At 45.9% G+C, this 23,275-nt stretch overlaps 2 protein-coding genes across 2 annotated transcripts in view; one reads left to right on the top strand and one right to left on the bottom strand.

The window, feature by feature from the left end:
* Nucleotides 1–23,275, top strand: part of LOC138801465 (uncharacterized) — a 71,118-nt gene that overhangs the window by 24,623 nt on the left and 23,220 nt on the right. The gene's annotated exons all lie outside the window — the stretch shown is intronic.
* The window catches only part of RHBDL1 (rhomboid like 1), a 34,225-nt gene that overhangs the window by 10,254 nt on the left and 696 nt on the right, over nucleotides 1–23,275 (bottom strand). The window contains exons 2-4 of the mRNA XM_069984328.1: nucleotides 2,348–2,506; nucleotides 1,472–1,696; nucleotides 369–517 (exon numbers count right to left, since the gene is read on the bottom strand). Coding sequence (XP_069840429.1) covers nucleotides 369–517; nucleotides 1,472–1,696; nucleotides 2,348–2,506 — 533 coding nt within the window. The remainder of the gene's footprint in view (nucleotides 1–368; nucleotides 518–1,471; nucleotides 1,697–2,347; nucleotides 2,507–23,275) is intronic.

Below are 23,275 nucleotides of genomic sequence, written 5' to 3'. Positions count from 1 at the left end.
GTGTTAATATATTTAGCCGCAGGAGCTATAAAGCATTTAGTATGTCAATGAGAACCCCACTGCCTTCAAAACGGCACAACAGTGCATTAGAAAATTGCTAAAGATTCATGAGATAAAAATAGGATCCATCAACAGCAGCTGATTGATGGTTTCCAGGATGCAAAAAAATAGGATCCATCAACAGCAGCTGATTGATGGTTTCCAGGATGCGGGAAATAAATAGGATCCATCAACAGCAGCTTTCCAGGATGCAAAAAAAAATAGGATCCATCAACAGCAGCTGATTGATGGTTTCTAGGATGCGAAAGGCCATTTTTTTAAACTGAGAATAATGTAGGAATTGCTAAAAAAAAGGGACTGACACTTACCCAACATGCATGAACATATAGGTCAGGAAGCGCCAAGCTTTTGCTCGATGTCCAGGGTGGTATACCAGGGGGCTCTTCATGTACTCCGGGTGGTATGTCTGTAACACCCACTTGTTCAGTCTGACCCCGTAACACAGGAACACGATGATCTAGAGTGGATGAGACAGGCCTAAGAACAGCAGAAGAAGGCCAGTGCACTATTAACCCCTAAGGTTGCAGGGCAGGGTGGTGCTTTCTATATATTATCAGTTACATATCCTAAACAAGCCCTGCTATCATTCTATAGGGGTCCAGAGTACCCGACATGTACTGACCAGACACATAAGAGCTCCACTGTCATCAGCCAACCTCATCACTGCATCTATGATGGTGGGGGAGATAGATAGGAGATAGATAGATAGATAGATAGATAGATAGATAGATAGATAGATAGATAGATAGATTATAGACAGGAGATAGATAGATAGATAGATAGATAGATAGATAGATAGATAGATAGATAGATAGATAGATAGATAGATAGATTATAGACAGGAGATAGACAGGAGATAGATAGATAGATAGATAGATAGATAGATAGATAGATAGATAGATAGGAGATAGATAGATAGATAGATAGATAGATAGATAGATAGATAGATAGATAGGAGATAGATAATATATAGTAGATAGAAGATAGATAGATAATATATAATAGATAGAAGATAGATGATAGATACATAGATAATATATAATAGAAGATAGATAGATAGATAGATAGATAGATAGATAGATAGATAGATAGATAGATAATAGATAGGAGATAGATAGATAGATAGGAGATAGATAGATAGATAGATAGATAGATAGATAGATAGATAGATAGATAGGAGATAGATGATAGATGGATAGATAGATAGATAGATAGATAGATAGAAGATAGATAGATAGATAGATAGATAGATAGATAGATAGGAGATAGATAGATAGATAGATAGATAGATAGATAGGAGATAGATAGATAGATAGATAGGAAGATAGATAGATAGATAGATAGATAGATAGGAGATAGATAGATAGATGGATAGATAATATATTGATACATAGACCGACCAGTTACTTGCCTGTGTCAGGGTCACGGCTGCCATGAAAATAGGTGGTGGACAGGGGCGATGCTGGTAGAAGTACCACCGCCTCTCCATCTCCCCCGGCAGGATTTCATATGCCACATAGCGGACAAATCTCTTATAGACCCCCAGCCCAGCCTGGTCCAGCAGCACATCGCGGGGGAGAGCTCTCTGGCCGCTGCTGATGGCTCTGCGGAAACTACTGGACCTCTTGCTGCTGATCTGTAAGGTGACAGTAAGGTGGTCCATGTTACATAATATGACCGGCACACAAACTATAACTATGTACTATGGTCTATCGGGTGTAACATTCTCATCTGTAGTTTTTATTTTTTATTTTTTATGTTTATGTCACTTTCTCCATTGCAGAATATAAAAGATGTCAGTAACATGCCTTCACAGATCATGCTGTGCTAAAATAACCAGGGCAACTTTATTCCTTAAAGGGGTACTTTATTTCAAATCAAATATACAGATTTGTAATTTACTTCTATTTAAAAATCTCCAGTCTTCCAGTACTTATCAGCTGCTGTATGTCCCGCAGGAAGTGGTGGATTCTTGCCAGTCTGACACACTGCTCTCTGCTGCCACCTCTGTCCGTGTCAGGAACTGTCCACAGCAGGAGAGTTTTCCTACGGGGATTTGCTGCTGCTCTGGACAGTTCCTGACATGGACAGAGGTGGCAGCAGAGAGCACTGTGTCAGACTGGAGAGAATACACCACTTACTGCAGGACATACAGCAGCTGATAAGTATTGAAGCACTTGAGATTTTTAGAAGTAAATTGCAAATCTGTACCCCTTTATCACATGAATATCCACATGATCTGATAATATATGAACGCCAATTGTATATTCATACATCCATATCTTACCAGGTCCACAAGCTGGGGGTAACAGATCTGTCCCTCTTCATTGCCCTGGGCAAGGGCAAATAACATCTCCAGCTTGGCGGGGTCCAGGGGCAGCTCATGGTTATTTACCAGAGCAGCAAAGGTTTCGGCACATACAAAACCCGTGTTATCTGGGTCAAGCTGAAAAGAGGAGGCGGCTGGTATAAGATGGATGCAGAAAACGTGGTGTTACATGGCAACACAAAACAATGGAAATGTCACATCACTAGCGGAATGTAAGATCCATCATACACTATACACAGCAACCCGGACCATGTCACCCTCCCTCTGCCCAATCTGACACACTGCTAAACTAGCCACAACCTCACACAGTGTGATATATAACATGATGCCCCAAGCATCCGTCAGCTCGCCAGTGTGGTGCTGTAATATAGAGGATGTGTCCTGTGTGGTGTAGTATAGAGGAGGTGTCCTGTGTGGTGTAGTATAGAGGAGGTGTTCTGTGTGGTGTAGTATAGAGGAGGTGTCCTGTGTGGTGTAGTATAGAGGTGTCCTGTGTGGTGTAGTATAGAGGAGGTGTCCTGTGTGGTGTAGTATAGAGGAGGTGTCCTGTGTGGTGTAGTATAGAGGAGGTGTCTTGTGTGGTGTAGTAAAGAGGAGGTGTCCTGTGTGGTGCAGTATATAGAGGAGGTGTCCTGTGTGGTGTAGTATAGAGGAGGTGTCCTGTGTGGTGTAGTATAGAGGATGTGTCCCCCTGTGTGGTGTAGTATATAGAGGATCTGTCCTGTGTGGTGCAGTATATAGAGGAGGTGTCCTGTGTGGTGTAGTATATAGAGGAGGTGTCCTGTGTGGTGCAGTATATAGAGGAGGTGTCCTGTGTGGTGTAGTATAGAGGAGGTGTCCTGTGTGGTGTAGTATAGAGGAGGTGTCCTGTGTGGTGTAGTATAGAGGAGGTGTCTTGTGTGGTGTAGTATAGAGGAGGTGTCCTGTGTGGTGTAGTATAGAGGAGGTGTCCTGTGTGGTGTAGTACATTGAGGTGTCCTGTGTGGTGTAGTATATAGAGGAGGTGTCCCCCTGTGTGGTGCAGTATATAGAGGATGTGCCCCCCTGTGTGGTGTAGTATAGAGGAGGTGTCCTGTGTGGTGTAGTATAGAGGAGGTGTCCTGTGTGGTGTAGTATAGAGGAGGTGTCCTGTGTGGTGTAGTACATTGAGGTGTCCTGTGTGGTGTAATATATAGAGGAGGTGTCCCCCTGTGTGGTGCAGTATATAGAGGATGTGCCCCCCTGTGTGGTGTAGTATAGAGGAGGTGTCCTGTGTGGTGTAGTATAGAGGAGGTGTCCTGTGTGGTGTAGTATAGAGGAGGTGTCCTGTGTGGTGTAGTGTAGAGGAGGTGTCCTGTGTGGTGTAGTACATTGAGGTGTCCTGTGTGGTGTAGTATATAGAGGAGGTGTCCCCCTGTGTGGTGTAGTATAGAGGATGTGCCCCCCTGTGTGGTGTAGTATAGAGGAGGTGTCCTGTGTGGTGTAGTATAGAGGAGGTGTCCTGTGTGGTGTAGTATATAGAAGATCTGTCCTGTGTGGTGCAGTATATAGAGGATGTGTCCTGTTTGGTGTAGTATAGAGGAGGTGTCCTGTGTGGTGTAGTATAGAGGATGTGTCCCCCTGTGTGGTGTAGTATATAGAGGATCTGTCCTGTGTGGTGCAGTATATAGAGGAGGTGTCCTGTGTGGTGTAGTATAGAGGAGGTGTCCTGTGTGGTGTAGTATAGAGGAGGTGTCCTGTGTGGTGTAGTATAGAGGAGGTGTCTTGTGTGGTGTAGTAAAGAGGAGGTGTCCTGTGTGGTGTAGTATAGAGGAGGTGTCCTGTGTGGTGTAGTACATTGAGGTGTCCTGTGTGGTGTAGTATATAGAGGAGGTGTCCCCCTGTGTGGTGCAGTATATAGAGGATGTGCCCCCCTGTGCGGTGTAGTATAGAGGAGGTGTCCTGTGTGGTGTAGTATAGAGGAGGTGTCCTGTGTGGTGTAGTATATAGAGGATCTGTCCTGTGTGGTGCAGTATATAGAGGATGTGTCCTGTTTGGTGTAGTATAGAGGAGGTGTCCTGTGTGGTATAGTATATAGAGGAGGTGTCCTGTGTGGTACAGTATATAGAGGATCTGTCCTGTGTGGTGCAGTATATAGAGGAGGTGTCCTGTGTGGTGCAGTATATAGAGGAGGTGTCCTGTGTGGTGCAGTATATAGAGGAGGTGTCCTGTGTGGTGTAGTACATAGAGGAGGTGTCCTGTGTGGTGTAGTATAGAGGAGGTGTCCTGTGTGGTGCAGTATATAGAGGAGGTGTCCTGTGTGGTGTAGTATAGAGGATGTGTCCCCCTGTGTGGTGTAGTATAGAGGAGGTGTCCCCCTGTGTGGTGCAGTATATAGAGGATCTGTCCTGTGTCGTGCAGTATATAGAGGAGGTGTCCTGTGTGGTGTAGTATATAGAGGATCTGTCCTGTGTGGTGCAGTATATAGAGGAGGTGTCCTGTGTGGTGTAGTATATAGAGGAGGTGTCCTGTGTGGTGTAGTATATAGAGGAGGTGTCCTGTGTGGTGTAGTATATAGAGCATCTGTCCTGTGTGGTGCAGTATATATAGAATCTGTCCTGTGTGATGTAGTATATAGAGCATCTGTCCTGTGTGGTGTAGTATATAGAGCATCTGTCCTGTGTGGTGCAGTATATAGAGGATCTGTCCTGTGTGGTGTAGTATATAGAGCATCTGTCCTGTGTGGTGCAGTATATAGAGGATCTGTCCTGTGTGGTGTAGTATATAGAGGATCTGTCCTGTGTGGTGTAGTATATAGAGCATCTGTCCTGTGTGGTGCAGTATATAGAGGATCTGTCCTGTGTGGTGTAGTATATAGAGCATCTGTCCTGTGTGGTGTAGTATATAGAGGATCTGTCCTGTGTGGTGTAGTATATAGAGGATCTGTCCTGTGTGGTGTAGTATATAGAGCATCTGTCCTGTGTGGTGCAGTATATAGAGGATCTGTCCTGTGTGGTGTAGTATATAGAGCATCTGTCCTGTGTGGTGCAGTATATAGAGGATCTGTCCTGTGTGGTGTAGTATATAGAGCATCTGTCCTGTGTGGTGCAGTATATAGAGGAGGTGTCCTGTGTGGTGTAGTATATAGAGGATCTGTCCTGTGTGGTGCAGTATATAGAGGAGATGTTCTGTGTGGTGCAGTATATAGAGGATCTGTCCTGTGTGGTGTAGTATAGAGGAGGTGTCCTGTGTGGTGTAGTATAGAGGAGGTGTCCTGTGTGGTGTAGTATATAGAGGATGTGTTCTGTGTGTGTAGTATAGAGGAGGTGTCCTGTGTGGTGTAGTATATAGACGATCTGTCCTGTGTGGTGTAGTATATAAAGGAGGTGTCCTGTGTGGTGTAGTATAGAGGATGTGTCCTGTGTGGTGTAGTATAGAGGAGGTGTCCTGTGTGGTGTAGTATAGAGGAGGTGTCCTGTGTGGTGCAGTATATAAAGGAGGTGTCCTGTGTGGTGTAGTATAGAGGATGTGTCCTGTGTGGTGTAGTATATAGAGGAGGTGTCCTGTGTGGTGTAGTATAGAGGAGGTGTCCTGTGTGGTGTAGTATATAGAGGTGTCCTGTGTGGTGTAGTATATAGAGGAGGTGTCCCCCTGTGTGGTGCAGTATATAGAGGATGTGCCCCCCTGTGTGGTGTAGTATAGAGGAGGTGTCCTGTGTGGTGTAGTATAGAAGAGGTGTCCTGTGTGATGTAGTATATAGAGGAGGTATCCTGTGTGGTGTAGTATATAGAGGAGGTGTCCTGTGTGGTGTAGTATATAGAGGATGTGTCCTGTGTGGTGTAGTATATAGAGGATCTGTCCTGTGTGGTGTGGTATATAGAGCATCTGTCCTGTGTGGTGCAGTATATAGAGGATCTGTCCTGTGTGGTGTAGTATATAGAGGATCTGTCCTGTATGCTCTCCCCACATTACAACGCTCTCACCCACTCATACACATTCACCTTCACTCAGAGCAGACACTGTTCTATCATCTCTTCCGGCTTCTATTCACTGCACACCCACACGTCCTGTATACACAGACTGTGTAATAGTTACCGCACCTCACCCAGACATTCAGCAGGATACATGAATGAAGCATTGAAAGCTATGGCATCCTATACCGACAGTAACCGCCTCACTCATCTCCTATATCTTACATATACATCTCCATACCAGACAGCATTATAGTAGTAATATTCTTAGGGGGCAGTAGTTATAGTCCTGTATATAGGGGCAGTATTATAGTAGTTATATTCTTGTATATAGGGGCAGTATTATAGTAGTTATATTCTTGTATATAGGGAGCAGTATTATAGTAGTTATATTCCTGTATATAGGAGCAGTAGTATAGTAGTTATATTCTTGTATATAGGAGCAGTATTATAGTAGTTATATTCTTGTATATAGGGGGCAGTATTATAGTAGTTATATTCCTGTATATAGGAGCAGTATTATAGTAGTTATATTCTTGTATATAGGAGCAGTATTATAGTAGTTATAGTCCTGTATATAGGAGCAGTATTATAGTAGTTATATTCCTGTAAATAGGAGCAGTATTATAGTAGTTATATTCTTGTATATAGGAGCAGTATTATAGTAGTTATATTCCTGTAAATAGGAGCAGTATTATAGTAGTTATATTCTTGTATATAGGAGCAGTATTATAGTAGTTATATTCTTGTATATAGGAGCAGTATTATAGTAGTTATATTCTTGTATATAGGAGTAGTATTATAGTAGTTATATTCTTGTATATAGGAGCAGTATTATAGTAGTTATATTCCTGTATATAGGAGCAGTATTATAGTAGTTATGCGGTTCAGGGAAGAAACAGAGTGCTGCACCTCACACCTATGGCTGATACTAGTGCCGCTTGGCTAAATAAAAAACACATCAGAATTTTGTGTATGAATTGATCAAGCCATACTGCCCCATGTACCTCGTGCCGGTATCTGATACACATGGGTCCCTACACTAAGTCCACACCGTGCCAGTCAGTGGCCACCAACCCCGCAGGCGTGCACAGCCAGGGAACGGGGGCCATGGGACGGCCCTGCGACCCCCATGCCACAGGACCAGACCCAAAAACACCACACCAGAACCCGGCCAGCACCGCCGGCGGAGAAGGTCGCCCCCAAGCAGCACAAGTCTGGATAAGGTATTGCGCTCACCATAGCTGCAGCAAACAGAAAGCGGCACTAGTATCAGCCATAGGTGTGATGTGCAGCACTCTGTTTCTTCCCTGAGCCACATTTTGTTTCTCTCTTTTCTCCGTGTTTTGCACTCCTCCTGGTGAGACCCACATGACCGCAATTAGCAGGAGACACCTGAGTGCACATGGTTTTAATCCCTCCTGTTTTTTTTCCCATTCTGTTTGCTGCAGCTATGGTGAGCGCAATACCTTATCCAGACTTGTGCTGCTTGGGGGCGACCTTCTCCGCCGGCGGTGCTGGCCGGGTTCTGGTGTGGTGTTTTTGGGTCTGGTCCTGTGGCATGGGGGTCGCAGGGCCGTCCCATGGCCCCCGTTCCCTGGCTGTGCACGCCTGCGGGGTTGGTGGCCACTGACTGGCACGATGTGGACTTAGTGTAGGGACCCATGTGTATCAGATACCGGCACGAGGTACATGGGGCAGTATGGCTTGATCAATTCATACACAAAATTCTGATGTGTTTTTTATTTAGCCAAGCGGCACTAGTATCAGCCATAGGTGTGATGTGCAGCACTCTGTTTCTTCCCTGAGCCACATTTTGTTTCTCTCTTTTCTCCGTGTTTTGCACTCCTCCTGGTGAGACCCACATGACCGCAATTAGCAGGAGACACCTGAGTGCACATGGTTTTAATCCCTCCTGTTTTTTTTTTCCCATTCTGTTTGCTGCAGCTATGGTGAGCGCAATACCTTATCCAGACTTGTGCTGCTTGGGGGCGACCTTCTCCGCCGGCGGTGCTGGCCGGGTTCTGGTGTGGTGTTTTTGGGTCTGGTCCTGTGGCATGGGGGTCGCAGGGCCGTCCCATGGCCCCCGTTCCCTGGCTGTGCACGCCTGCGGGGTTGGTGGCCACTGACTGGCACGATGTGGACTTAGTGTAGGGACCCATGTGTATCAGATACCGGCACGAGGTACATGGGGCAGTATGGCTTGATCAATTCATACACAAAATTCTGATGTGTTTTTTATTTAGCCAAGCGGCACTAGTATCAGCCATAGGTGTGATGTGCAGCACTCTGTTTCTTCCCTGAGCCACATTTTGTTTCTCTCTTTTCTCCGTGTTTTGCACTCCTCCTGGTGAGACCCACATGACCGCAATTAGCAGGAGACACCTGAGTGCACATGGTTTTAATCCCTCCTGTTTTTTTTCCCATTCTGTTTGCTGCAGCTATGGTGAGCGCAATACCTTATCCAGACTTGTGCTGCTTGGGGGCGACCTTCTCCGCCGGCGGTGCTGGCCGGGTTCTGGTGTGGTGTTTTTGGGTCTGGTCCTGTGGCATGGGGGTCGCAGGGCCGTCCCATGGCCCCCGTTCCCTGGCTGTGCACGCCTGCGGGGTTGGTGGCCACTGACTGGCACGATGTGGACTTAGTGTAGGGACCCATGTGTATCAGATACCGGCACGAGGTACATGGGGCAGTATGGCTTGATCAATTCATACACAAAATTCTGATGTGTTTTTTATTTAGCCAAGCGGCACTAGTATCAGCCATAGGTGTGATGTGCAGCACTCTGTTTCTTCCCTGAGCCACATTTTGTTTCTCTCTTTTCTCCGTGTTTTGCACTCCTCCTGGTGAGACCCACATGACCGCAATTAGCAGGAGACACCTGAGTGCACATGGTTTTAATCCCTCCTGTTTTTTTTCCCATTCTGTTTGCTGCAGCTATGGTGAGCGCAATACCTTATCCAGACTTGTGCTGCTTGGGGGCGACCTTCTCCGCCGGCGGTGCTGGCCGGGTTCTGGTGTGGTGTTTTTGGGTCTGGTCCTGTGGCATGGGGGTCGCAGGGCCGTCCCATGGCCCCCGTTCCCTGGCTGTGCACGCCTGCGGGGTTGGTGGCCACTGACTGGCACGATGTGGACTTAGTGTAGGGACCCATGTGTATCAGATACCGGCACGAGGTACATGGGGCAGTATGGCTTGATCAATTCATACACAAAATTCTGATGTGTTTTTTATTTAGCCAAGCGGCACTAGTATCAGCCATAGGTGTGATGTGCAGCACTCTGTTTCTTCCCTGAGCCACATTTTGTTTCTCTCTTTTCTCCGTGTTTTGCACTCCTCCTGGTGAGACCCACATGACCGCAATTAGCAGGAGACACCTGAGTGCACATGGTTTTAATCCCTCCTGTTTTTTTTCCCATTCTGTTTGCTGCAGCTATGGTGAGCGCAATACCTTATCCAGACTTGTGCTGCTTGGGGGCGACCTTCTCCGCCGGCGGTGCTGGCCGGGTTCTGGTGTGGTGTTTTTGGGTCTGGTCCTGTGGCATGGGGGTCGCAGGGCCGTCCCATGGCCCCCGTTCCCTGGCTGTGCACGCCTGCGGGGTTGGTGGCCACTGACTGGCACGATGTGGACTTAGTGTAGGGACCCATGTGTATCAGATACCGGCACGAGGTACATGGGGCAGTATGGCTTGATCAATTCATACACAAAATTCTGATGTGTTTTTTATTTAGCCAAGCGGCACTAGTATCAGCCATAGGTGTGATGTGCAGCACTCTGTTTCTTCCCTGAGCCACATTTTGTTTCTCTCTTTTCTCCGTGTTTTGCACTCCTCCTGGTGAGACCCACATGACCGCAATTAGCAGGAGACACCTGAGTGCACATGGTTTTAATCCCTCCTGTTTTTTTTCCCATTCTGTTTGCTGCAGCTATGGTGAGCGCAATACCTTATCCAGACTTGTGCTGCTTGGGGGCGACCTTCTCCGCCGGCGGTGCTGGCCGGGTTCTGGTGTGGTGTTTTTGGGTCTGGTCCTGTGGCATGGGGGTCGCAGGGCCGTCCCATGGCCCCCGTTCCCTGGCTGTGCACGCCTGCGGGGTTGGTGGCCACTGACTGGCACGATGTGGACTTAGTGTAGGGACCCATGTGTATCAGATACCGGCACGAGGTACATGGGGCAGTATGGCTTGATCAATTCATACACAAAATTCTGATGTGTTTTTTATTTAGCCAAGCGGCACTAGTATCAGCCATAGGTGTGATGTGCAGCACTCTGTTTCTTCCCTGAGCCACATTATAGTAGTTATATTCTTGTATATAGGAGCAGTATTATAGTAGTTATATTCTTGTATATAGGAGCAGTATTATAGTAGTTATGCACAAGCCAAAAAGACAGAAATGGCTGCACATCGCACCCATGGCTGACACGAAAGCTTATTCAGCTACATTTAAAACCAACATCAGAAGTTAGTATATAATTTGGCCAAACCATATTGCCTCATGTACCACATGCAGGTCTTCTGATACGCATGAGTCCCTAACCAAAAAACATCACTGTGCCGGTCAGCGACCACAATCCCCATTTCTGTTTTTTTGGCTTGTGCATATTTTATGTATTCTGTCTCTTTTTTCATTGTGGCTAGCACTCGTGCTTTGTAAGACCCATGTGATCCAAATTAGCAGGAAGCACCTGTGTACATAAGGGGAGGATCTCCTAGTATTCTCCCCTTCTACCTGCAGAGGAATGGAGAGAGGTAAGAGCTTGTTCGCACTTCTGTTGCTTGGCGTCCACTTTTTCCGCCGGTGGCGCCTGCGGGGTCCGGGGGGGCCCTTTAGGGTCTGGTCCTGTGACAATGGAGTTGCAGGGCCATTCCGTGGCCCCCCTTCTCTGCTTGCGCACGTTTTGCGGGGATTGTGGTCGCTGACCGGCTCAGTGATGAGGTTTAGTTAGGGACTCATGTGTATCAGAAGACCTGCACGTGGTACATGAGGCAATATGGTTTGGCCAAATTATATACTAACTTCTGATGTTGGTTTTAAATGTAGCTGAATAAGCTTTCGTGTCAGCCATGGGTGCGATGTGCAGCCATTTCTGTCTTTTTAGCTTGTGCATATTATAGTAGTTATATTCCTGTATATAGGGAGCAGTATTATAGTAGTTATATCCCTGTATATAGGAGGCAGTGTTATAGTAGTTATATTCCTGTATATAGGAGCAGTATTATAGTAGTTATATTCCTGTATATAGGGAGCAGTATTATAGTAGTTATATCCCTGTATATAGGAGGCAGTGTTATAGTAGTTATATTCCTGTATATAGGAGCAGTATTATAGTAGTTATATTCTTGTATATAGGGAGCAGTATTATAGTAGTTATATTCCTGTATATAGGAGCAGTATTATAGTAGTTATATTCTTATACATAGGGGCAGTATTATAGTAGTTATATTATTGTATATAGGAGCAGTATTATATTAGGTATGCAATACAGGAAAGAAAAGAGCGCTGCACCTCACACCTATGGCTGATACTAGTGCCTCTTGGCTGCATAAAAAACATCAGAATTTTGTGTATGAATTGATCAAGCCACACTGCCCCATGTACCGCGTGCAGGTATCTGATACACATGGGTCCCTACACTAAGTCCACACTGTGCCGGTCAGTGACCACCACCCTCTCAGGCGCGCACAGTCATGGAAGGGAGGCCATGGAATGGCCCTGCGACCCCCATGTCACAGGACCAGACCCAAAATTGCCACACCAAAACCCAGCCAGCACCACCGGCGGAGAAGGCGTATATAGGGAGCAGTATTATAGTAGTTATATTCTTGTATATAGGGGGCAGTATTATAGTAGTTATGCGGTTCAGGGAAGAAACAGAGTGCTGCACCTCACACCTATGGCTGATACTGGTGCCCCTAGGCTAAATAAAAAACACATCAGAATTTTCTGTATGAATTGATCAAGCCATACTGCCCCATGTACCTCGTGCCGGTATCTGATACACATGGGTCCCTACACTAAGTCCACACCGTGCCAGTCAGTGGCCACCAACCCCGCAGGCACGCACAGTCAGGGAACGGGGGCCATGGGACGGCCCTGCGACCCCCATGCCACAGGACCAGACCCAAAAACACCACACCAGAACCCGGCCAGCACCGCCGGCGGAGAAGGTCGCCCCCAAACAGCACAAGTCTGGATGAGGTATTGCACTCACCATAGCTGCTACAGACAGAATGGGAAAAAACAGGAGGGATTAAAACCATGTGCACTCAGGTGTCTCCTGCTAATTGCGGTCATGTGGGTCTCACCAGGAGGAGTGCAATACACGGAGAAAAGAGAGAAACAAAATACGGTTCAGGGAAGAAAGAGAGCGCTGCACCTCACACCTATGGCTGATACTAGTGCCCCTAGGCTAAATAAAAAACACATCAGAATTTTGTGTATGAATTGATCAGGCCATACTGCCCCAGTATGGTAGTTATATTCTTGTATATAGGAGCAGTATTATAGTAGTTATATTCTTGTATATAGGAGCAGTATTATAGTAGTTATATTCCTGTATATAGGAGCAGTATTATAGTAGTTATATTCTTGTATATAGGGAGCAGTATTATAGTAAGTATATTCTTGTATATAGGAGCAGTGTTACAGCTGTATTCGTGAAACATTTTGTTGCTCCTGCTGAACACACCTGCTTCACCATCTCCCCTCTCCCCGCCTAGCCTACTCTGATGTATCGGAAATAAACCACTTGCATCTTCAGTCCGGTGAGTGCGAGACTCTGTTTCTTGATCCTTGTTCATTTATCCTGCCTTTTTTGTCTCTGCACCGCCGCTCCACGGTTTGGATACAGTCTGTGTGCTATATACTCCAGTCCCGGGTTTCCCACATTGGGTGTACCTTGTAGTTAGTGCCGGCCGGAGCTCTCACCATACGTATTATAGTAGGTATATTCTTGTATATAGGGGCAGTATTATAGTAGTTATATTCTTGTACATAGGGGAATATATATAGCCAGTTGTTACGGTTACAAGGCCAGTATACAGAACACTTGCAGACTGTCTGATTCTCTGTGTGATGACCTGGTCCACCCTTATCACATATAAAAGGCACAGGATAGAATCCTACTGCGCGGAGTCACTGATCCTTACCATGTGCCGTTCCTGCTCCTACCTCTGGACACTTTCAATAGGAAACCAAGAGTGTAAGATATAATAAAACATTTCCCTTCAGGCCCCGTGAGCTGTGGGATCATACCTGTCTCATCACACTGTCACTTGTATCTCTGATCTCCCTGTAATCTCCCAGTGATATCTCTCTGTGCTCATCACTAATACATGTATTACATTATCCAGCTCTCACATCGCTCTGCTCATCTTACCTCAGACAGCACTCAACTCTCCATAGACGCTGCCATTCCTTCCCTATAACTCACATACACTCTATAGACGCTGCCATTCCTCCCCTATAACTCACATACACTCTATAGACGCTGCCATTCCTCTCCTATACTTTCCTCCTCTCTCAGTTTCTCTCATACACTCAGTAGATGCAGTTGCTGTCCTTCTCTCTCATCCTCTCTCTCATACACTCAGTAGATGCAGTCTCTCTCCTCTCTCATACACTCAGTAGAAGCAGTCTCTCTCCTCTCTCATACACTCAGTAGATGCAGTCTCTCTCCTCTCTCATACACTCAGTAGATGCAGTCTCTCTCATCCTCTCTCATACACTCAGTAGCTGCAGTCTCTCTCCTCTCTCATACACTCAGTAGCTGCAGTCTCTCTTCTCTCTCATACACTCAGTAGATGCAGTCTCTCTCATCCTCTCTCATACACTCAGTAGATGCAGTCTCTCTCATACACTCAGTAGATGAAGTCTCTCTCTCTCATCCTCTCTTATACACTCAGTAGATGCAGTCTCTCTCATCCTCTCTCATACACTCAGTAGATGCAGTCTCTCTCATACACTCGGTAGATGCAGTCTCTCATACACTCGGTAGATGCAGTCTCTCTCATCCTCTCTCATACACTCAGTAGGTGCAGTCTCTCTGATACACTCGGTAGATGCAGTCTCTCTCATACACTCGGTAGATGCAGTCTCTCTCCGTCTCTCTCATACACTCAGTAGATGCAGTCTCTCTCATACACTCAGTAGATGCAGTCTCTCTCATCCTCTCTCATACAGTGGCGGTCTTTGGCACCAAGCACCCCAAGCGATTGCTTGGGGCCCCCAACATCCAGGGGGGCCCCCACGCCCCGCTCTTGTGCTCAAGACCGCTTCACAGGGCCGCTCTCGCCCCGCTCGCTGCTGCCATCTGAACTGTAACTATGAGCACTCGTAATGAGCGCTCATAGTTACATGCAGCAGCACTGACAGGGCGGGAGACATTGGCTCTCTTCCTGTCAGTCACTCTTGTGGCCGCAGGAAGTGTTTTTCCTGCGGTCACAAGTGGCAGCTTTGTCCTTGTGGTGCCGGCGCTCCAGTGACATCACTGGAGCATTGGCGCCAGGACAAGGGGAGTGCGGCCTCTTGTGATCGCAGGGAAAACCCTTCCTGCGGCCACAAGAGTGAAGAGAAGAGGAGACGCCCGGACCCAGGTGAGTATAAGTGTTTGTTTTATTGTGTTATATACTATATGGGAGGGGGAGCACACAGGGGTCTGTTTAACAGGGGGAGCGCACGTCGGGGGTCTATATAAATGGGGGGAGCACACAGGGGGGCTATAGACTACTGGGGCTTCACAGAGGGGTCTATATACTACTTGGGGCAGCAGAATGGGGTCTATATACAACTTTGAGAGCACACAGGAGGTCTATATCCAAGTGGGGGAGCACACAGGTGGGCTATATACTACTGGGGGAGCACACAGGGGGGCTATATACTACTTGTGAGGCACACAGGTGGTCTATATATAACTGGGGTAGCACACGGGTCTGTATACTACTGGGGCAGCACACAAGGGGTCTATATAAGACTCGTGGGGCACACAGGGGGTCTTTATACTACTGGGGGAACCACACAGGGGGTTTATATACTACTGGAGGAGCACACAGGGGTCAATATCCAAGTGGGGGAGCACACAGGAGATCTATATCCAAGTGGGGAAGCACACAGAGGGGTTAAATATCCCTGAGGAAGCACACAGGGGGCCTATATACTAGTGGGGAATCACACAGGGGGTATATACAACTGGGGGCAGCACACAGGGGGTCTATATACAACTGGCGCAGCACACAGGAGGTCTATATACCTCTGGGGGAGCACACGGGGGGGCTATATATAACTGGGGGAACACAGGGGTCTATATACTACTGGAGGAAGCAAACAAGGGGTATATACTACTGGGGGCAGGACACAAGGGGTGTATACTATTGGGGGCAGCACACAAGGAGTATATATTACTGGCGGTAGCGCACAAGGGGTATATACTACTGGGGGCAACACACAGCGGTCTATTGTTTTGGAAAACGTGTCGAGTGGGGGGGCCCCAGACATAACTTTGCTTGGGGCCCCAGAAATGCCAAGACCGCCCCTGCTCTCATACACTCAGTAGATGAAGTCTCTCTCTCTCATCCTCTCTTATACACTCAGTAGATGCAGTCTCTCTCATCCTCTCTCATACACTCGGTAGATGCAGTCTCTCTCATCCTCTCTCATACACTCAGTAGATGCAGTCTCTCTCATCCTCTCTCATACACTCAGTAGATGCAGTCTCTCTCCTCTCTCATATACTCAGTAGATGCAGTCTCTCTCCTTCTCTCTCATACACTCGGTAGATGCAGTCTCTCTTATACACTCGGTAGATGCAGTCTCTCTCATACACTCAGTAGATGCAGTCTCTCTCCGTCTCTCTCATACACTCAGTAGATGCAGTCTCTCTCATTCTCTCTTATACACTCAGTAGATAATCCCTCTCATCCTCTTTCATACACTCAGTAGATGCAGTCTCTCTCATACCCCAGTAGATGGTCTCTTTCATGCACTCAGTAGATTCAGTCTCTCTCATCCTCTCTCATACACTCAGTAGAGGCAGTCTCTCTCATACACTCAGTAGATGCAGTCTCTCTCCTCTCTCATACACTCAGTAGATGCAGTCTCTCTCCTCTCTCATCTTCTCTCTCATACACTCAGTAGATGCAGTCTCTCTCACCCTCTTTCATACACTTAGTAGATGCAGTCTCTCTCATCCTTTCTCATACACTCAGTAGTTGCAGTCTCTCTAATTCTCTCTCATACACTCAGTAGATGCAGTCTCTCTCATCCTCTCTCATACACTCAGTAGATGCAGTCTCTCTCATCCTCTCTCATACACTCAGTAGATGCAGTCTCTCTCATCCTCTCTCATACACTCAGTAGATGCAGTCTCTCTCATACACTCAGTAAATGCAGTCTCTCTCATACACTCGGTAGATGCAGTCTCTCTCATACACTCAGTAGATGCAGTCTCTCTCATACACTCAGTAGATGCAGTCTCTCGTCCTCTCTCATACACTCGGTAGATGCAGTCTCTCTCATCCTCACTCATACACTCAGTAGATGCAGTCTCTCTCATCCTCTCTCATACACTCAGTAGATGCAGTCTCTCTCATACACTCAGTAGATGAAGTCTCTCTCATCCTCTCTCATACACTCAGTAGATGCAGTCTGTCTCATACACTCAGTAGATGATCTCTCCCATCGTCTCTCATACACTCAGTAGATGCAGTCTCTCTCATCCTCTCTCATACACTCAGTAGATGCAGTCTCTCTCATCCTCTCTTATACACTCAGTAGATGCAGTCTCTCTCATCCTCTCTTATACACTCAGTAGATGCAGTCTCTCTCATTCTCTCTCATACACTCAGTAGATGCAGTCTCTCTCATACACTCTCATACTCTCAGTAGATGCAGTCTCTCTCATACACTCAGTAAAAGCAGTCTCTGTCATACGCTCAGTGGTTGCAGTCTCTCTCATACACTCAGTAGATGCAGTCTCTCTCATTCTCTCTCATACACTCAGTAGATGCAGTCTTTCTCATCCTCTCTTATTCACTCAGTAGATTCTGTCTCTCTCATACACTTGGTAGATGCAGTCTCTCTCCGTCTCTCTCATACACTCCGTAGATGCAGTCTCTCTCATCCTCTCTCATACACTCAGTAGATGCAGTCTCTCTCATACACTCAGTAGATGCAGTCTCTTTCATACACCCAGTAGATGCAGTCTCTCTCATCCTCTCATACACTCAGTAGATGAAGTCTCTCTCATCCTCTCTTATACACTCAGTAGATGCAGTCTCTCTCCTTCTCTCTCATATACTCAGTAGATGCAGTCTCTCTCCTTCTCTCTCATACACTTAGTAGATGCAGTCTCTCTCTTACACTCAGTAGATGCAGTCTCTCTCCTCTCTCATACACTCAGTAGATGCAGTCTCTCCTTCTCTCTCATACACTCAGTAGATGCAGTCTCTGTCATTCACTCAGTAGCTGCAGTCTCTCTCATACACTCTCATACACTCAGTAGATGCAGTCTCTCTCCTTCTCTCTCATACACTCAGTAGATGCAGTCTCTCTCACCCTCTTTCATACACTCAGTAGATGCAGTCTCTCTCATCCTTTCTCATACACTCAGTAGATGCAGTCTCTCTCATACACTCAGTAGATGCAGTCTCTCTCATACACTCAGTAGCTGCAGCCTCTCTCATACACTCAGTAGTCTCTCTCGGTTTCTCTCATACACTCAGTAGATGCAGTCTCTCTCATCCTCTCTCATACACTCAGTAGATGCAGTCTCTCTCCTCTCTCATACACTCAGTAGAAGCAGTCTCTCTCCTCTCTCATACACTCAGTAGATGCAGTTTCTCTCATGCTCTCTCATACACTCAGTAAATGCAGTCTCTCTCATACACTCAGTAGATGCAGTCTCTCTCATCCTCTCTCATACACTCAGTAGATGCAGTCTCTCTCATACACTCAGTAGATGAAGTCTCTTTCATCCTCTCTCATACACTCAGTAGATGCAGTCTCTCTCATCCTCTCTCATACACTCAGTAGATGCAGTCTCTCTCATACACTCAGTAGATGAAGTCTCTTTCATCCTCTCTTATACACTCAGTAGATGCAGTCTCTCTCATCCTCTCTCATACACTCAGTAGATGCAGTCTCTCTCATCCTCTCTCATACACTCAGTAGATGCAGTCTCTCTCATCCTCTCTCATACACTCAGTAGATGGTCCCTCTCATCCTCTTTCATACACTCAGTAGATGGTCCTTCTCATCCTCTTTCATACACCCTGTAGATGTTCTCTTTCATGCACTTAGTAGATTAGTAGATTCAGTCTCTCTCATCCTCTCTCATACACTCAGTAGATGATCTCTCCCATCTTCTCTCATACACTCAGTAGATGCAGTCTCTCTCATACACTCAGTAGATGCAGTCTCTCTCATACACTCGGTAGATGCAGTCTCTCTCATACACTCAGTAGATGCAGTCTCTCTCACACACTCAGTAGCTGCAGCCTCTCTCATACACTCAGTAGATGCAGTCTCTCTCATCCTCTCTCATACACTCAGTAGATGCAGTCTCTCTCATACAGTTAGTAGATGAAGTCTCTCTCATCCTCTCTCATACACTCAGTAGATGCAGTCTCTCTCATATACTCAGTAGATGAAGTCTCTCTTATCCTCTCTCATACACTCAGTAGATGCAGTCTCTCTCATACTCTCAGTAGATGAAGTCTCTCTCATCCTCTCTCATACACTCAGTAGATGCAGTCTCTCTCATACACTCAGTAGATGAAGTCTCTCTCATCCTCTCTCATACACTCAGTAGATGCAGTCTCTCTCATCCTCTCTTATACACTCAGTAGATGATCTCTCACATTGTCTCTCATACACTCAGTAGATGCAGTCTCTCTCATACACTCAGTAGATGCAGTCTCTTTCATACACTCAGTAGATGCAGTCTCTCTCATACAATCAATAGCTGCATCCTCTCTCATACACTCAGTAGATGCAGTCTCTCTCATCCTCTTTCATACACTCAGTAGATGCAGTCTCTCTCATACACTCAGTAGATGAAGTCTCTCTAATCCTCTCTCATACACTCAGTAGATGCAGTCTCTCTAATCCTCTCTTATACACTCAGTAGATGCAGTCTCTCTCATTCTCTCTCATACACTCAGTAGATGCAGTCTCTCTCATCCTCTCTCATACACTCAGTAGATGCAGTCTCTCTCGTCCTCTCTCATACACTCAGTAGATACAGTCTCTCTCCTTCTCTCTCATACACTCAGTATATGCAGTCTCTCTCATACACTCAATAGATGGTCTCTTTCATACACTCAGTAGATGCAGTCTCTCTCCTTCTCTCTCATACACTCAGTAGATGCAGTCTCTCTCTTACACTTAGTAGATGCAGTCTCTCTCCTCTCTCATACACTCAGTAGATGCAGTCTCTCTCCTTCTCTCTCATACACTCAGTAGATGCAGTCTCTGTCATTCACTCAGTAGCTGCAGTCTCTCTCATACACTCTCATACACTCAGTAGATGCAGTCTCTCTCCTTCTCTCTCATACACTCAGTAGATGCAGTCTCTCTCATACACTCTCATACACTCAGTAGATGCAGTCTCTCTCCTTCTCTCTCATACACTCAGTAGATGCAGTCTTTCTGCTCTCTCATACACTCAGTAGATGCAGTCTCTCTCATCCTCTCTCATACACTCAGTAGATGCAGTCTCTCTCCTCCTCTCTCTCATACACTCAGTAGATGATCCCTCTTATCCTCTCTCATACACTCAATAGATGGTCACTCGGAAGATGCAGTCTCTCTCATACACTGAGTAGATGCAGTCTCTCTCATACACTGAGTAGATGCAGTCTCTCTCATACACTCAGTAGATGCAGTCTCTCTCATACACTCAGTAGATACAGTCTCTCTCATACACTCAGTAGATGCAGTTTCTCTCTTACACTTAGTAGATGCAGTCTTTCTCATACACTCAGTAGATGGTCCCTCTCATTCTCTCTCATACACTTAATAGATGGTCACCTAGAAGATGCAGTCTCTCTCATACACTCAGTAGATGCGGTCTCTCTAATACACTCAGTAGATGGTCTCTCTCATACACTAAGTAGATGCAGTCTCTCTCTCCTTCTCTCTCCTACAATCAGTAGATGCAGTCTCTCATACACTCAGTAGATTGTCTCTCTTATACACTAAGAAGATGCAGTCTCTCTCATACACTCAGAAGATGCAGTCTCTCTCATACACTCAGTAGATGCAGTCTCTCTCATACACTCAGAAGATGCAGTCTCTCTCATACACTCCGTAGATGCAGTCTCTCTCATACACTCAGAAGATGCAGTCTCTCTCATACACTCAGTAGATGCAGTCTCTCTCATCCTCTCTCATACACTCAGTAGATGCAGTCTCTCTCATACATTCAGTAGATGGTCTCTCTCATACACTCTGTATATTGTCTCTTTCATACACTCTATAGAAGCCGTCTCTCCTTCTCTCTTATACACTCATTAGATGATCTCTCTTATACACTCTGTAGATGGTCTCTTTCATACACTCAGTAGATGGTCTCTCTCATACACTCAGTAGATGCAGTCTCTCTCATCCTCTCTCATGTACTCAGTAGATGCAGTATCTCTGATACACACTATAGAAGCAGTCTCTCCTCTCGCATACACTCAGTAGATGATCTCTTTCATACACTCAATAGATGCAGTCCCTGTTGTCCTCTCTCATACACTCACTAGATGCAGTCTCTCTCATCCTCTCTCATACACTCAGTAGATGCAGTCTCTCTCATCCTCTCTCATACACTCAGTAGATGCAGTCTCTCTCATACACTCAGTAGATGCAGTCTCTCTAATTTTCTCTCATACACTCAGTAGATGATCTCTCTCATACACTCAGTAGATGGTCTCTCTCATTTTCTCTCATACACTCAGTAGATGGTCTCTCTCATTTTCTCTCATACACTCAGTAGATGATCTCTCTCATACACTCAGTAGATGCAGTCTCTTTTATACACTCAGTAGATGCAGTCTCTCTCATACAATCAATAGCTGCAGCCTCTCTCATACACTCAGTAGATGCAGTCTCTCTCATCCTCTTTCATACACTCAGTAGATGCAGTCTCTCTCATACACTCAGTAGATGAAGTCTCTCTAATCCTCTCTCATACACTCAGTAGATGCAGTCTCTCTCATCCTCTCTTATACACTCAGTAGATGCAGTCTCTCTCATTCTCTCTCATACACTCAGTAGATGCAGTCTCTCTCATCCTCTCTCATACACTCAGTAGATACAGTCTCTCTCCTTCTCTCTCATACACTCAGTATATGCAGTCTCTCTCATACACTCAATAGATGGTCTCTTTCATACACTCAGTAGATGCAGTCTCTCTCCTCTCTCATATACTCAGTAGATGCAGTCTCTCTCCTTCTCTCTCATACACTCAGTAGATGCAGTCTCTCTCTTACACTTAGTAGATGCAGTCTCTCTCCTCTCTCATACACTCAGTAGATGCAGTCTCTCTCCTTCTCTCTCATACACTCAGTAGATGCAGTCTCTGTCATTCACTCAGTAGCTGCAGTCTCTCTCATACACTCTCATACACTCAGTAGATGCAGTCTCTCTCCTTCTCTCTCATACACTCAGTAGATGCAGTCTTTCTCCTCTCTTATACACTCAGTAGATGCAGTCTCTCTCATCCTCTCTCATACACTCAGTAGATGCAGTCTCTCTCCTCCTCTCTCTCATACACTCAGTAGATGATCCCTCTTATCCTCTCTCATACACTCAATAGATGGTCACTCGGAAGATGCAGTCTCTCTCATACACTGAGTAGATGCAGTCTCTCTCATACACTGAGTAGATGCAGTCTCTCTCATACACTCAGTAGATGCAGTCTCTCTCATACACTCAGTAGATACAGTCTCTCTCATACACTCAGTAGATGCAGTTTCTCTCTTACACTCAGTAGATGCAGTCTTTCTCATACACTCAGTAGATGGTCCCTCTCATTCTCTCTCATACACTTAATAGATGGTCACCTAAAAGATGCAGTCTCTCTCATACACTCAGTAGATGCGGTCTCTCTCATACACTTAGTAGATGGTCTCTCTCATACACTAAGTAGATGCAGTCTCTCTCTCCTTCTCTCTCCTACAATCAGTAGATGCAGTCTCTCATACACTCAGTAGATTGTCTCTCTTATACACTAAGAAGATGCAGTCTCTCTCATACACTCAGAAGATGCAGTCTCTCTCATGCACTCTGTAGATGCAGTCTCTCTCATACACTCAGAAGATGCAGTCTCTCTCATACACTCAGTAGATGCAGTCTCTCTCATCCTCTCTCATACACTCAGTAGATGCCGGCTCTCTCATACATTCAGTAGATGGTCTCTCTCATACACTCTGTATATTGTCTCTTTCATACACTCTATAGAAGCCGTCTCTCCTTCTCTCTTATACACTCATTAGATGATCTCTCTTATAAACTCTGTAGATGGTCTCTTTCATACACTCAGTAGATGGTCTCTCTCATACACTCAGTAGATGCAGTCTCTCTCATCCTCTCTCATGTACTCAGTAGATGCAGTATCTCTGATACACACTATAGAAGCAGTCTCTCCTCTCTCATACACTCAGTAGATGATCTCTTTCATACACTCAATAGATGCAGTCCCTGTTGTCCTCTCTCATACACTCAGTAGATGCAGTCTCTCTCATCCTCTCTCATACACTCAGTAGATGCAGTCTCTCTCATACACTCAGTAGATGGTCTCTCTCATTTTCTCTCATACACTCAGTAGATGATCTCTCTCATACACTCAGTAGATGCAGTCTCTCTCATACACTCAGTATATGCAGTCTCTCTCATACACTCAGTAGGTGGTCTCTCTCATACACTCAGTAGCTGCAGTCTCTCTCATACACTCAGTAGGTGGTCTCTCTCATACAC

This window comes from Dendropsophus ebraccatus, chromosome 9 (genome assembly GCF_027789765.1).
Source record: "Dendropsophus ebraccatus isolate aDenEbr1 chromosome 9, aDenEbr1.pat, whole genome shotgun sequence".
Classification (NCBI taxonomy): Eukaryota; Metazoa; Chordata; class Amphibia; order Anura; family Hylidae; genus Dendropsophus; species Dendropsophus ebraccatus.
Note: the sequence above shows the minus strand (reverse complement) of the source record. Positions and strands in the feature narration are given on the sequence as shown.